We start from the raw sequence: 13,841 nt of genomic DNA on the forward strand, positions 1-13,841 counted from the left end.
ACAGCAGTCACAAGACAACACATTAACTACACACTCCAAACACGCTAAACGTCACAAATCTGTCAGATCTCAAAACTCTCTCTCTCTCTTTTTCTCCTGTCTTTCTTTCTCTCTCTCTCTTTCTCTCTCGCCGTCACTCCTAAAACTTCCCCCTCTATCTAAACAACCAAATGCGCAGCGCAGCTGCTTAAAGCTGTAGCGCCCAGATTACTTACAGCTACTTCCCTGCCACTGATATAGGATGCGGTAAGCTGAAGACAGCTTCAAAATAGTAAAATGGTAATGCCACCGCATCGCATTTTCTTGTTAGTAACGGTAACGGCATTGCAACGATAGAAATAGTAATTAGTTAGATTACTCGTTACTGAAAAAAGTAACCCCGTTAGTAATGCGGTTACTTGTAACGCTGTTATTCCATCACTGATTGTTAGCTCATAATTTTTTTAAAGATGTCCCTGCACTACACTCACTTCACAGTAAATACAAAGCAGCCAGTCTTCTAGTTTCAGCTCCAACAGCACCAGTTATGCATACAGGGACGTAATTTCCAGGGGGTTTGGGGGGGGGGGGTTATGATCCCCCCAATATACCCCCCCCCCCCAATAAAATTATGAATTATCTTGCATAATTAGGCTGTTGATTTTCTTTAGTCAATTTCAGGTATTACCAGCAAAATAGTTGCATGTTTAACCCTTTAGAGCCGGTCGGAGCGGGCACGCTCTGTTTTGCGTAACTATTTTTAAATCCCGGTAGCTCTGCAATCACGTAAGCTAGCGCAATAATTTTTTTTGCATATGAAACCGGAGGAGTTGTACTTACATCTTATGCCATCAGCTTGTCCTAGGTCACGGTTTCCTTCCACATAAAGCTTTGCAAAAACTGTATAAAAAGCGCTTGCAGGAACAAAAACATAATATTCCAGAAACACGCCTTGCCGATCCGATCAGCTGTTCATAACACTTCCTACGTTGGAATAGATGTCAGCGCGAACTTTTGCATTTCCGCCATTACCTGCCCGAAACCGGAAGTGACGTCATTTTCGCGGAAATGTAGTCTTTTTTACCATCAGGGCCTCAGGGCCTATACTGGTCTTTTTAAAAGTTATGTTTGACTTTATGACTTTCTGTGTCGTTTCTGGGATGCTTAGGACTCATATTGCACTGCTGGAAATAGTTTATTTTGATGCACATGCTGCTTTTTTGCAAATTTGCAGTATAATATTTATTTTCGTTTTTCCTGCAGTGTATAAAAATTGGTGTATTTCAAAAATAAAACTATGAAGACACTCAAAATTAATTTCCTGTGGTAGGAAACTATTTTGTGCAACTTTTTTGTATTTACAGTTTTGAGGGATAAGCCTCTTAAATTTCTCTAACTAGAAATATATGTTAAAAAAGCAGAAACGGTTTTCAATTTTTTTGTAGTTTATTGCACTTTTTTCGCAATTTATGTAATTTCTATGCACTTAATGCAAACATATTATTAAAATTTGGGGTATAATGGTTGTATTGATAGCAACTTGAAATGCTCCCAAAAATGGCACTACACCATGTAAAAATATTATATAAGCTCTGGCGGACTTGATTCTATGGTAGGTCTTAAAGGGTTAATCATCTGGGAATTTACCCAGATTTATTTATTTATTTAGACAGAGATCTTGACCCCCCAAGGTTCAACACAAAGTTATGCTGATGTATGTATATAAGGTTTTCCTTATCCTCATAATAAATTTTGACAACCTATAGATTGTCCAGTCCAGTTAACTTGGACTGCTAGATAGATTTACATTTGCTGATGAGTGGAAGCCTAACATTTAAAGAGACCAGTCGGGAAAAGCTGTAAGGCCTCCGGAGGTCCCCGAACCTTACTTTTATAACCCCGCTCTGCCGACTTCAACAACACCCACGCCTCTCTACTGCTGCCTGCCTCTGCATCCTCCTTGCATACTCTCGGGAGTCTGCTGCGGCTGGTAGTCTTCTTGTACTTTAGTAAGCGGCTGTGAGCACACAGCAGAGAAGAAAACTTGGGTAAACTCTACGACTTGAGATGTGAAGACGCACAAAAAGGAGCGAATAATTCAGGTAAAAACAGCTGCTTTGCTTAACTGAAACAAGGACTCGTAGGAGCAGGAAACCGAATTGGATTCCCTGCTAATGTGCATATATTTAATTTCAGGATGCAAAGGATATTGTTCTGCAGTCTGGGCCTGCTTGTGAGTAGCTGGCACATCTTTGTGTTTTTATGTTTTTTTCTTATTACATTTTTTGTCATCTTTTAAATGAGCTCATTTCTCCTCAAACAAACTGGGGCAAAAAAGGTTTTATACCTGAAGCGGTTCACTTGTTTCGAGAAGGTAAAGAAAATCAGAAACCTTTTGTTAGTCGAGAGGATTCATTTTGGTCGCTGTCACTTTTTCTCACTTGTCATTTTTTTGTAAACATGTCTTGTGAACAGTGTGAGTTTTCCCAAGAAACTATCATAATTTTAGAGAAATACAATGAACGGACTTCTGTGAAAGTAGCACAGCTGGATGGTCAACAGTTTTATTAATGTCTACTTTATATGAAATAGTCTTTTAAAGGAATACTTTACAAAAAACACGAGGAGGCTAGGCTGGCAGTGATATTATGGAGGACCACGAGTGCCATAATTATTTAACCAAACAAGTAGTTAAATTAAAAAAAGTAAATATAATTAAATAGTTGAAAGATAAATGCATCATTAATTATGGCGAATAATCAAATGGGACAATCATTAATTGATTAAAATTCAAAGTAAGTAAAATATGCATCAAACATTTTAAATGAAGTGAATTACTACTTAATCATTATTAATGTACTGAATTTATTAATTACTTCAAACTTTAATTAATTCCCGGCCCAATTAATTATTTAATGATGTATAGTTTAATTCATTTTGGCACTTGCTGCACTCCTTAGTGAACAGGTGCCCAGTTATCTTTATTATTTTATACCTTTAAAAATTAGCTACATAAACACCTGTGCTTGTCTTACAGGTTTGCTTTCACAGCTATAAAGCAGGTGAGGCTCTCTCTCTCTCTCTCTCTCTCTCTCTCTCTCTCTTCACCCATGATGTAACTAAACTAGGAACTGCAGTCATTTATGATACATATGATTAAAATGTGTGTTTGTGTGTGTGTGTGTTTGTGTGTGTGTGTGTTTGTGTGTGGGGGGTTATTTTGTTTTGTTTCACCCCAATGATGAATGATCATGAATCAACTGCTTTGTTTGTCTGAAACTGCTTGCCAGTTAATTTTGAGCCTCTGATAATGTGCAACTGCAAAACCACTTGAATTAAAGGTCTCCATTTGCACTTCAGTCCTAGGTACTATAGTTTTTTTGTGTTTTTGTTTTCGGGAAAACGAACAACTAAAATAACTAAACTAAATATAAAATAAATATAAGAATAACAAGCCAGAGTGAGATGCAGGACAGTAGTAGAGGTGGGTTTTTTGTTTGTATGTTTATACTATTTTCTGGCTGATGGTTAGTTGTAAATAGCATAAAAACCAAAGTTGAGAACTGGCAGGTGCTTTAAACCCTAACCCTCCTCTGCATGAACCGAGAGGTTTGGAAAATGGACTCGTTCAAATGTTGAATGAAAAATTTCATTAGATGTCATTTGTATGATAAACAAGCATGTCTGGCCTGTTCTCACAAATATAATTGGTCGTGTTGGCACTGCTGATATTGTAACCATAATAATAATAACAACAAAGCCCTGGTCAGGATATGGGCAGGATTAAAACTTCACTTGAATCTCAGTCAGTTTTAGTCTGTATTTTACCACTTCAGTTTGGCCACACCTCCTTACCTGTCTTCTCACGTTTCTTCTTTTTTTGAGCAGCCTTTCTCCTGGAAACCATCACCCAGGTTTGTGATGTATCCTACTATGCCTATGTTCCTGACAGCCTGCAGTGGAACAGGGCTGGAGAAATGTGTAAGCAGCGCACTGGGGCGTTAGCTACTGTCTCCAACGCAGAAGAAAACCGGGAGCTTACCAAATTTTTAAAATCCTTGAACATCTCTCAGTCTGTGTGGATTGCCAAGAAAGTCATAACACGCATCACAAGTAGGTTTAGTAGGTTTTTTAAAACTTTGCATTGACATTAGTGCTGGTCCTTTTATAAATTGTTTTCTTTTTGCTTTTCTTGTCCAGACAAATTCCTGCTTACTTAATCATTTAAATGTTTTCCAGCTGTTTACAGTAAAAATAGGATTGCAAAGTGATTTTTTTATAATTAGCTCCTATCTTTTCCAATATTTGTGACAGCATTTTTTCTTAATAGTCTTTTTTTTCCCTCTCTCTCTCTCTGTGGTGACACCAAAGCGTCCTCCAAGACCCTCATTCTAAATTTCACTGGGCGCTCGAACAGGACGCATGCCCGTCTTCGGTACAGCTTCCCCTCCATGGGATCATTGACTGTTTGCACCCTTCTGCGCTTCAATCCGCACTGCTCTGGCCATTCCACAGTCTTTTCATATTCCATTCCGTCATATATTAATGAGTTCCAGCTCCGTGCAAACCTGAACCAGGGCAAGCCTGTGCAGCTGGCTCTGCTCGTCCATGGCATTCACGGGCCTTACCATGACGCCTTCAACTATGATGACTCCTGGCACTCTGTCTGCGTTTCTTGGAGCCAGAATGGTGGACGCTGGGCAATATATGCTCATGGTCACGTTGTGTATGCGGCTGAAGGCCTAAACAGTATGGACAGCATTGAAAATGGTGGCTTTTTCATTATCGGGCAGGAGCAGGACACCTTTGGGGGGTCATTTAAGAGTGACGAATCATTCTCGGGGAGCATAACAGAACTCCACATTTGGAATCGGGTACTGAACAGCAGCGAAATTTCCAGCATGGAAAAGAAGTGCTCACCCGTTTCCTCTGGGCTGGTGTTCAAGTGGAGCGAAGCAGCAATGGAAATAGAGACCTCCCTTACAAAGCAGTGGAGTGACAGCCCATGTCAAGGTACATTAATCAGGATGCAATCAGACGACATGGTCAAAAGCTGAAGGGTTTTTAAAGGCTATGTATTATTATAGCAAATTTATTCACCAACTAGAGGAAAGTATGGAGTTTTGTGTTATTTAGACTATAAAAGACAAAAGAGACTCAATCTATCCACAAGCTCCAGCGGTAGAATTACTTATACTTGGTGTTTGCAATTTAAGTAGGTTGGCACTGGGCCTGGGTGGAGCTGCTGTACAGAAAAACGATTACAGAGAGTCCATTTGAAAGTCATTTTTGACTGCAATCATTTCAGTAACGTCAGACATAACAAAAGATCTAAGCTGGCCTGTTGTAGTTAACTCCACCTATATTACTGATATAACCCTCAGTCTCTGTCCCATCATCTTCTACACCCACATTATTAACCAGTCATAATATGATCACATCTAAAAAGTCTAAAAATGCTTTGACTTCTAGAACCAAAAGTGATGTCATGAAATAGTGAAACTGTTTAACTGCACAGAAGCAGTTTAATCATAAATGACATCTCTTAGTATTAAAAAAAAATGTAACTAAAACTGTTAAATGTCATTCATTTTATTTTTATTGGCTCTTTTACAAAATCAGATCATTTACAGATTTAAAAAAACAACAACTAGATGTGTAAATATCCTATGATCACATGTTATGTCGTGTTTGCTATAGTGGCAACCAATGACCATTTATTATTCAAGTTTTAAACATTAGTAAACAAACACAGGCACACTCTCAGCATCTGTCTCCCTCCCTCCCTTCCTTCCTCCCTAAAATGAATAAGGGAGCTAGTGACCAAGTTGTAATTGGCAGCTGGTGGGGCTGCTGATGTTTCTGGTAAATGCTTTTTGACTCATATCACCCCGAGTCCCACCCTTCAAAACAGACGTCTCCCCTTCTGACATCATGGTCTCTAATGAGCAGTGAAATTCCAAAAATCTCCCTTTCCCTGCTGGAGCCGAGCGTGTAGAAAGGCAGCGTGTTGGAATTCAGTCACTTATTTTCTCTCACACAATCAGAATTTAATTGCAGGTCTTTTAAAGACTATCTCTGTGTGTTTGTGTGTATTTAATGCGATCAATGTAATGTTTGTAGGGTGGCTGTTGCCTTCCTTCAGTTACTGGACTTGAAAGATCTTGGCACTGCCTGCTACTCTGTCAGGCGGGTTCATTTTTCCCTCTCTCTCTCTTCCTCATCAAACCATCTCAGACATACACAATCCAGCATCAACATTAAAAACTCCTGCCAAATACTGGCTAGATCACCATTTGTACATCCAGAGCAATTATGGCTTGGCGTGGACTTCACAAGGCCCCGAAAAGCATTGTGTGTTATCTGGGACAGAGGCGTTAGTGGCTGATCCAGTCCTGTGAGCTGGAAAGCGGAGCCTTCAAGAGTTTACACATGTTTTTCCAGCGCATACCACATATGTTCAGTCATATTGAAACCTGGAGAATATATGGGTCAAGCCAGCACCTTATAAACTCTTGCTTCTAATGTTGTGGCAACAAGGTATAACATGGAAAAGTCCTCTATGGATACAAATTATTATTATTAGAAATAATATCAGCTTTACACTTAGAAGTTAAACATCATTTTATACTAAATAACATCATCTAGCAGTTTATAACCATGACTGTGCTTTAGCATATATAAAAGCAATAACTTTGATCTACAGCTCCACTCCTGCTCAGTTTGAATCGAATGCCAGCACATGCCAAGACCAGTTTCATTCAGCTTAGCGCTCAGACTTTTCTTTTACTGGAGAGCTATGTTGAATGCGGTTTGGTATTGTATTGCTGCAACAAACAGGTCGTCCTGGGTGTGATCAATTCACTAAAAAGTCCAAATACATTAGAGCAGCGGTCCCCAACCCCCGGGCCTCGGACCGGTACCGGTCCGTGAGTCGTTTGGTACCGGGCCGCGAGAGTTGAGGGTCAGGTGTGAAATGTATGGTTTTCAGGGTTTTTATCGGTGTTCAGCGTTATTTTGTTATCGTTTTTATCCTTAACTCTGTTTTCCTGGGTCTTTTCACGTGTGTTATGAATAACTCTTCTTTTTTTTCAGTACCGGTACTAGTTTTATTTTGTTGTATTTTTCCACGACACCTTAAAGGCCGGTCCGTGAAAATATTGTCGGGCATAAACCGTGGCGCAAAAAAGGTTGGGGACCGCTGCATTAGAGAATATCGGTGGTCACAGTTACTTTTAATATTAAATCGCAGCAAAAAGATGCTTTTGAGCCGTGATATTCCTTAGTGTACCATAAGTCATCAGTATGGCTGCCTGTGGTGCTCCAAAACCTCTATTCGTCTTTCATTGTCAATGGGGCTTTTAGTAATCCCCCAAACATCACAGTTGTTGGCTTTTGAGTTGTATATTAAGTATTAATTGTATACTCTTATCTTTAGCTAGAACAGGACAGTGTCCCACTTGACCCCAGTCTATTTTAAAGGAGCTCAGCCCCAGGAAAGACATGTTTGTTTCGATAGTATAGAGCTACAACATAACATGCTGGACTATCCTCATGTATTAACCAGAAATTTTAAAATGCACCCTCCGAATTTGATGGCCTACATAATGTTGCTGCTGTCCTTCATCATTTCCCGTTATGTCGACCCCTCAGCCACCCCAGCATCCACCTGTAGGCTCCTGGGGATGGTTAACTTTTAGTCCCTAGTTTCTACTATGTGTGCCTGTAAGATCATGGATCAAATCATGTTAAGCCTAATCATTTGTAAGATGTCCTTTAGTAAAGCGCTATACAAATACAGACCATTTACCATTTTACCATTTAATTATTAAAATTTCTTTTTAAATTAGTTTAGTTTAGTACACAACTTCCCTAGCCGTTTGCTTCCCCTGTCTTAGTTTTTTTTCTTCTGATCCTGGCATCAAATTCATAACAATCATAAATTCTTCCTCAGAAAAACTACATTTGATTAATGTATTTTCTGCTATTTTTAATCAAATATAGGCTTCAAAAGATTTGCTGATCATTGCATTCTGCTTTTATGTACATTTATTTACATTCAATAAAACAGATTTAGTATGATGTGTTGCAGACCAAAATAAAAGCTTACGATATGTGTCCAGATTCTGCTAGCAGTGAATAAAAACTAAGATATACATAAACATATATATATATATTCATACAGTGTTTTAGTATACAAGTAAAATATTTTAATATGAATAAAGCAAAACAGATTTTAAAATGCTACAATGGAAAAATAGATGCCTAGAGTGATAAAATAGAATAGAATAGAATTCAACTTTATTGTCATTGCACATGTCACAAGTACAAGGCACCGAAATGCAGTTTGCATCCATAAGTGCTTTAGCCATAATAGATATATTACCAAATATATATTGGCAATAATATAGATATATGGATATATTATAGAAAGGTTTGTTAGGTATGAGGGTACAAAATATGGGTCTATTATGGGTATGCATGTTGAGTAAAATATCCAGAAGCATTTGCTAACTACAAATGAGTAATTTGAAACCATGTTTAATTTACTATTAGTGCAATATTTATACTTAGCCAAGTTAACAAACTTACTCCATTTCTAACGGGGAGAGCAGGTCAGGTTATGCCTATCTGGGTCAATTTGAATTCACCCAGTTACACCTTATTATATTGTATTTGTAGACTTGTTGATTAGTTTAAGCACTGCTGTGTATTGTTAGTTTCCTGTATGAAATGTCTCACATTTGCAACATTTCTCTATTTTGTATTATCCAAACTACTGTCTATCAGCATAATATCAATATTGATATTTCCCTACGCGATTTTCAACAGCTTAATAATATGTATAAGCCTCACTATTCCCTTCACCATGTTTGCAGAGAGCCAGAGAACCGATGAAGAGTGCGGCATTTTTGACCCCGTCACGGAGCATTCCCGCCTAGCCAAATGCAACTCCTCCAGAGGAGCTGTCTGTCAGTGTAGGCGAGGTACAGATAATAATTATTGTGCATCAACAAATGTGATTGAATTATGCAATTCAGTTTTCTTGCTTTTAAATTATTTTTAAATAGGTTTTTAGGGTGCTGTGTGTGCTTTTGTGTGCTAATGGATTGCAGTATATTATATTATATTATATTATATTATATTATATTATATTATATTACATTATATTACATTATATTATATTATATTATATTATATTATATTATATTATATTATATTATATTATATTATATTTGTCCGTCTCTGCAGAGAAGCTGGGTGTTTTCAGTTTACCAAAGGCACCATTCTTCAGGAGGCTGAACAAGGATCTCATCAATAAACCTGTGAGTCAGCCTGTTGAGCTTTGAGGTGGTTATTAGGTAGTGCAGTGGTGGTACAGTCTGATAAACTACCAAGTATTCATGTTAGTGAGCAGATCACCAAGTTAACACGTGCTAAAAAATCCCCCAAAAAGAATATTCTTTGATTATTTACGTTTCATTTCACTCGCTGGGCCCACGTCCTCATTTTGGGGTTGACAGTGTTTTAGTAGGTAAAGGTGAATGGCTTGGACATGAATTGAGCTGCGGTTTGGGGAAGGCCTCAAAGGGGACTGGCTCCCAGGCCTGGCAGATCCCCATGTACTAAATAGAAGTGAAGAAGTTAAAGAATTGAAAAGGAGAGGGAGGGTGGGGCACATAAACGAGAATGACAACTTGTAGAACTGGGGGAACATATATAGATAAGAACCAGAAGGAGCGTGTCTGGAGGCGTGGTCCCACTCCTGAAATTACGATACTTTATCTCCAATTAAGCTGTTTTGTGGAAGATGTATCCAAGTAAAAAATTGACACACTTAAGAAACTCTTGGAACTATCTGATCCAATTTTAGGAGAGTCATCATCTCAACTTTGCACATTTGTTAGGATCAAAATCCCAGAGAATCACCTAAGAATGCTTAGTGAATAGAAGTGATTGAAGTATAAAAGGACCAGTGAATCAGCAGTTAAGTTAATGTTATAACTTTGTTCTATTCTGTTTATTCAGGTAACAGGAGCGGTGGGTGCTAACAGCTCCTGGGACAAATTGACCTTGCTGCAGCAGCTGACCCAAGCTGTCCTACATAAAATAGAGGCAAGTGGCCCACTCCTCCTGACCGCCAACGATGTTTTCTACCTCTCTCAGATGATGGACGTAACTCCACCAGCTAGATTTCACTCTGCCGGAGATAATGCCACAGAGGTCATGGTGTCCATTGCCACCAACTATCTAAATATTGCGAGTCTGATCCTGGAGCCACGCATGGCTTCACAGTGGATGGGTCTGACGGATGATGGGGTGAGGCGTAATGTTTCTGTGATGATATCTCTGTGAAATCCTCCAATTTTTTTACTTAATTAAAATTGTGTGTTTAATAACATTTTACCTCCTTAAATTATTAAAAGCATTGTAGCAAATTAGTGTACCCTGGGATTTAAGCGCATACGGACTATGAGAACCTTATTTAATCCATCAGAAAAGAATTTAAAGTTGTTTCTTAACTATACATAAGAAACCTGTTTGCATCACTTAACAGTCTGTGTTTCTATCCTTTATTTATAATGCGGATTTAGATTTAATTACTTGCTGGGTACACCCTGGATATGTCACCATCTATATCTATCACAGGGCCAACACACAGAGACAACTATTCATGCTTATGTTGCACAAACAGGCAATTACATAGGACATGCAGGCCCCAGCCAGCTGGTGCATACATAACCCAGGACTCTGTTGCTTTGAGGCGCCCTGCTTACTTACTTAAATATAATCTACTCTCCAAAGATAGCTCTTCACCTCCATTAACCTGTGTTTGATCGATTTGTTCAGGTCAACATTGGCCCATTTACGCTTGTCAAGACCATTGATAAGTTCACTGAAGCTTTTGCAGAGATGCTTTGTACTAAGGGAAGAAGCTTGAGTCTTTCTACCAAGAATATAGGTGAAAGGACACACACACGCGCGCAATGATCGAAACATTTGGTGGCTCTTGGCTTTCTAACTTATGGTTTCTGTTAATATTGTCATTGCATCTGCTTGGCTGTCAGATGTGTACATGAAGTGGCAGAAGCTGTCCCAGGAGAGCTGTAATCAAGTCTACAAGCCATCTGCGTTTGGCTCTCACAAGCCCAGCAGCAGTAGCCACGATGAGTTGCTCATTCCTGAGACCGAGCTCCAGAGGATACACACGCTAGGTAGTAAACACACACACACACGGAAATGCACTTGTTCTAGAGGCTAACCGTAACCGTTAGTTTACACTACAAATGCTATAGACACATATTACATTGTTAGATGCTCACCTAGATGAACCACTGACCCACACAGTGTTTTTGTCCACTATCTCTAAACAGGATATGAGGAGGTGATATTTATTCATACCCATTACAACCAGTTCAGTGACATTGTATCAGGAACAAAGGAGTCTGCACTGAGTGACCAAGAGAAAGTGAAAAGGTTTCCTGTTGTTTGTTTCTCTGTTTTTAATGAACTGTAATTTCTTATCTTATCTTTGTGGTCTGGATTCAGCCACTTTTACTCTAAAGCATGGGGATTAATCTGATGGTTGTAGTTTGAATTGATTATGTAAGATGTATCTCAGTGATAACCATTGCCTGTTTTCCCAGAACTCTCCCAGGAGATCTAGCATCGGCTATCATATCAGCCACGGTCCGCCATGCCTCGAACCCCGAAACCATACCTGTTGCTGTCAAGTACACCCTTTCATCATCACAGGTGGCGCAGCCTATTGTGCAGAGGATGTCACACAGCATGATATTAGCAGCTATGCAATTTTCGTTTATTAAAAATAAGTTACAGCATTTTATTTTACAGTAATTTTCATCACTTAGCAAGCAGCACATGGAATAGAAAGAAATAGTCATTTAGAATAAGCCAAAGTTTGATGACCAACCACAGATAAATTAAAACGAGGATAAAGATTAAAACAAGTGCAAACATTATTCTGTTTCTAGGTGGAGTATTCAAAGAGAGTTATTCCTGTTTGTGCCTTCTGGAATTTCAGCCTGACGTAAGTTTGACCAACAGCACAGTCACATGACTATGCCTGAAAATTGTATTATTTCAATTAATTCGATAAATGATGTAGGAAGTAGCCTATTGTTTGATGTTTTATAAGACATGTCACTATCCCTGCAGGATGTCTCAGTCCTAAATATGAGTGTGATTCTTTACCAGTGAGTGTGTTTGTGCTTGTGTATAGGCACACCAATACCAGTAGCTGGTCCAGTGAAGGCTGCACAGTGATCCTTGATGGCTCTAGTGTCACGTCCTGTTTGTGTAACCATACAACAAACTTTGCAGTGCTGATGAATTACCTCGAATCACAGGTAACTTGAGCTCGATTGTGATGCCCCCATTTAAATCACACACATCAAGTTTTAGGTTATTTAAGGTAAACTGTGAACAATCTTGTAAAGGTATGAGTTATGTGGTGCATTTTTTTTACAACATGTATATTATGATACATTTCATATTCATAGTAAAAATGGCATCGCATATCCGGAATAATAAAAATAATCAGGGTTTAAAATGAGGTAAGTATAGTCTCAGACGTGTCACATTACACCACATCTTTATTAATTTATCAAATATTAGGCCAAAATGCGAAAGCAGTGTATGATAAACTAAGTGCACTGTTACGTCTTCCATACATATTAAATGGTAAATGGCCTGTATTTATATAGCGCTTTACTAGTCCCTAAGGACCCCAAAGCGCTTTACATATCCAGTCATCCACCCATTCACACACACATTCACACACTGTGATGGTAAGTGGCTGCTAAGCAAATAGAAGTGAATAAATGTTATTGATAAGTGTGCCCACCTCTATAAAAGCAGATGTTTTAGCAGTTGGCTGGTCTGGAGCATTCAGGTCTGCTTTCAAATTCAGATAATGTTCAGAGAAAACCCCAAAGCTACACTTCAGGCCTCAGTTATGATGCTAAAGTTCATGAAAGTACATTTGATGAACATTTCATGCAATTTTGCATTTGCAAAATCACAGTTGTGCAAGCCATGAGACCCAAGTGGAGATGTTTGGCCAGAATGCACAGAACCGCCTTTGGAGAAAACTAAACACAGCATGTCGGCACCAACACCTCATACCAACTGTCAAGTACAGTGGTGGAGAGGTGATGATTTGTGCACCTAGCAGCCGTTGGTAAATGACAAATGTAGCACTTTTCTACTCTACCTGAGCACTCAAAGCATTTTGTACAACTTACCTTATTAGCCCATTTGCACCTATTCATAAAGGAACTTTTTTTCTATGCTTTTTCTAGGTAAGGACTTTCTGTCTATCTCACCTTCATACTCTGATAGATGCAAATGAGAACAACTTGGGCTCAGTAGCTTGCCCAAAATGAGAAAAATGTGAGAAACAATTAAAGTTACTTCAAGTTATTGCAGATCAAGGTGTTTCTACAAGCTGCTGGGCCTTAAGTTGCACTTAGTTTTTCACATACTGCTTCTGCATTTTGCTCTAGTTTGTGTTAAATAAATAGTGACGTGATATAGTAGGTCTTTTATTGTTCATCTAAGACCTGGTAAGGAATACATTTTGAATAAATGTCCTAATACGGTATAGTATTATAGCTGATGGAGAATGTACTTTATTCTTTATTATTGTAGGGTTTTTAACTTTCAATACAAAGCACTTTAAGGTGACTGTTGTTGTGATTTAATGCTATATAAATAAAACCGAATTAAATGTATTTGAATTACTTTTTACCGTGACTGCTTGTCTAAATCAAGATCCAGTTTAATATTCGATCTTGGGGATAGGATTTGCAGTACATGATGTCTGCCAGCAGGTGTCA

General features: G+C 38.6%; 1 protein-coding gene across 1 annotated transcript in view; it reads left to right on the forward strand.

The window, feature by feature from the left end:
- Positions 1 to 1,962: 1,962 nt before the first annotated feature.
- The window catches only part of LOC146653164 (adhesion G protein-coupled receptor D2), a 93,967-nt gene continuing 82,088 nt past the window's right edge, over positions 1,963 to 13,841 (forward strand). The window contains exons 1-14 of the mRNA XM_085383234.1: positions 1,963 to 2,081; positions 2,176 to 2,212; positions 3,017 to 3,041; positions 3,868 to 4,092; positions 4,351 to 4,992; positions 8,859 to 8,966; positions 9,232 to 9,305; positions 10,009 to 10,299; positions 10,831 to 10,942; positions 11,049 to 11,195; positions 11,355 to 11,457; positions 11,628 to 11,736; positions 11,976 to 12,031; positions 12,224 to 12,350. Coding sequence (XP_085239360.1) covers positions 2,177 to 2,212; positions 3,017 to 3,041; positions 3,868 to 4,092; positions 4,351 to 4,992; positions 8,859 to 8,966; positions 9,232 to 9,305; positions 10,009 to 10,299; positions 10,831 to 10,942; positions 11,049 to 11,195; positions 11,355 to 11,457; positions 11,628 to 11,736; positions 11,976 to 12,031; positions 12,224 to 12,350 — 2,055 coding nt within the window. The 5' untranslated portion in view covers positions 1,963 to 2,081; position 2,176. The remainder of the gene's footprint in view (positions 2,082 to 2,175; positions 2,213 to 3,016; positions 3,042 to 3,867; positions 4,093 to 4,350; positions 4,993 to 8,858; positions 8,967 to 9,231; positions 9,306 to 10,008; positions 10,300 to 10,830; positions 10,943 to 11,048; positions 11,196 to 11,354; positions 11,458 to 11,627; positions 11,737 to 11,975; positions 12,032 to 12,223; positions 12,351 to 13,841) is intronic.

Source organism: Rhamphochromis longiceps, linkage group LG15 (assembly GCF_057381845.1).
Source record: "Rhamphochromis longiceps isolate RC_006_pf linkage group LG15, R_longiceps_female_GT1.1, whole genome shotgun sequence".
In the NCBI taxonomy this organism is placed as follows: domain Eukaryota; kingdom Metazoa; phylum Chordata; class Actinopteri; order Cichliformes; family Cichlidae; genus Rhamphochromis; species Rhamphochromis longiceps.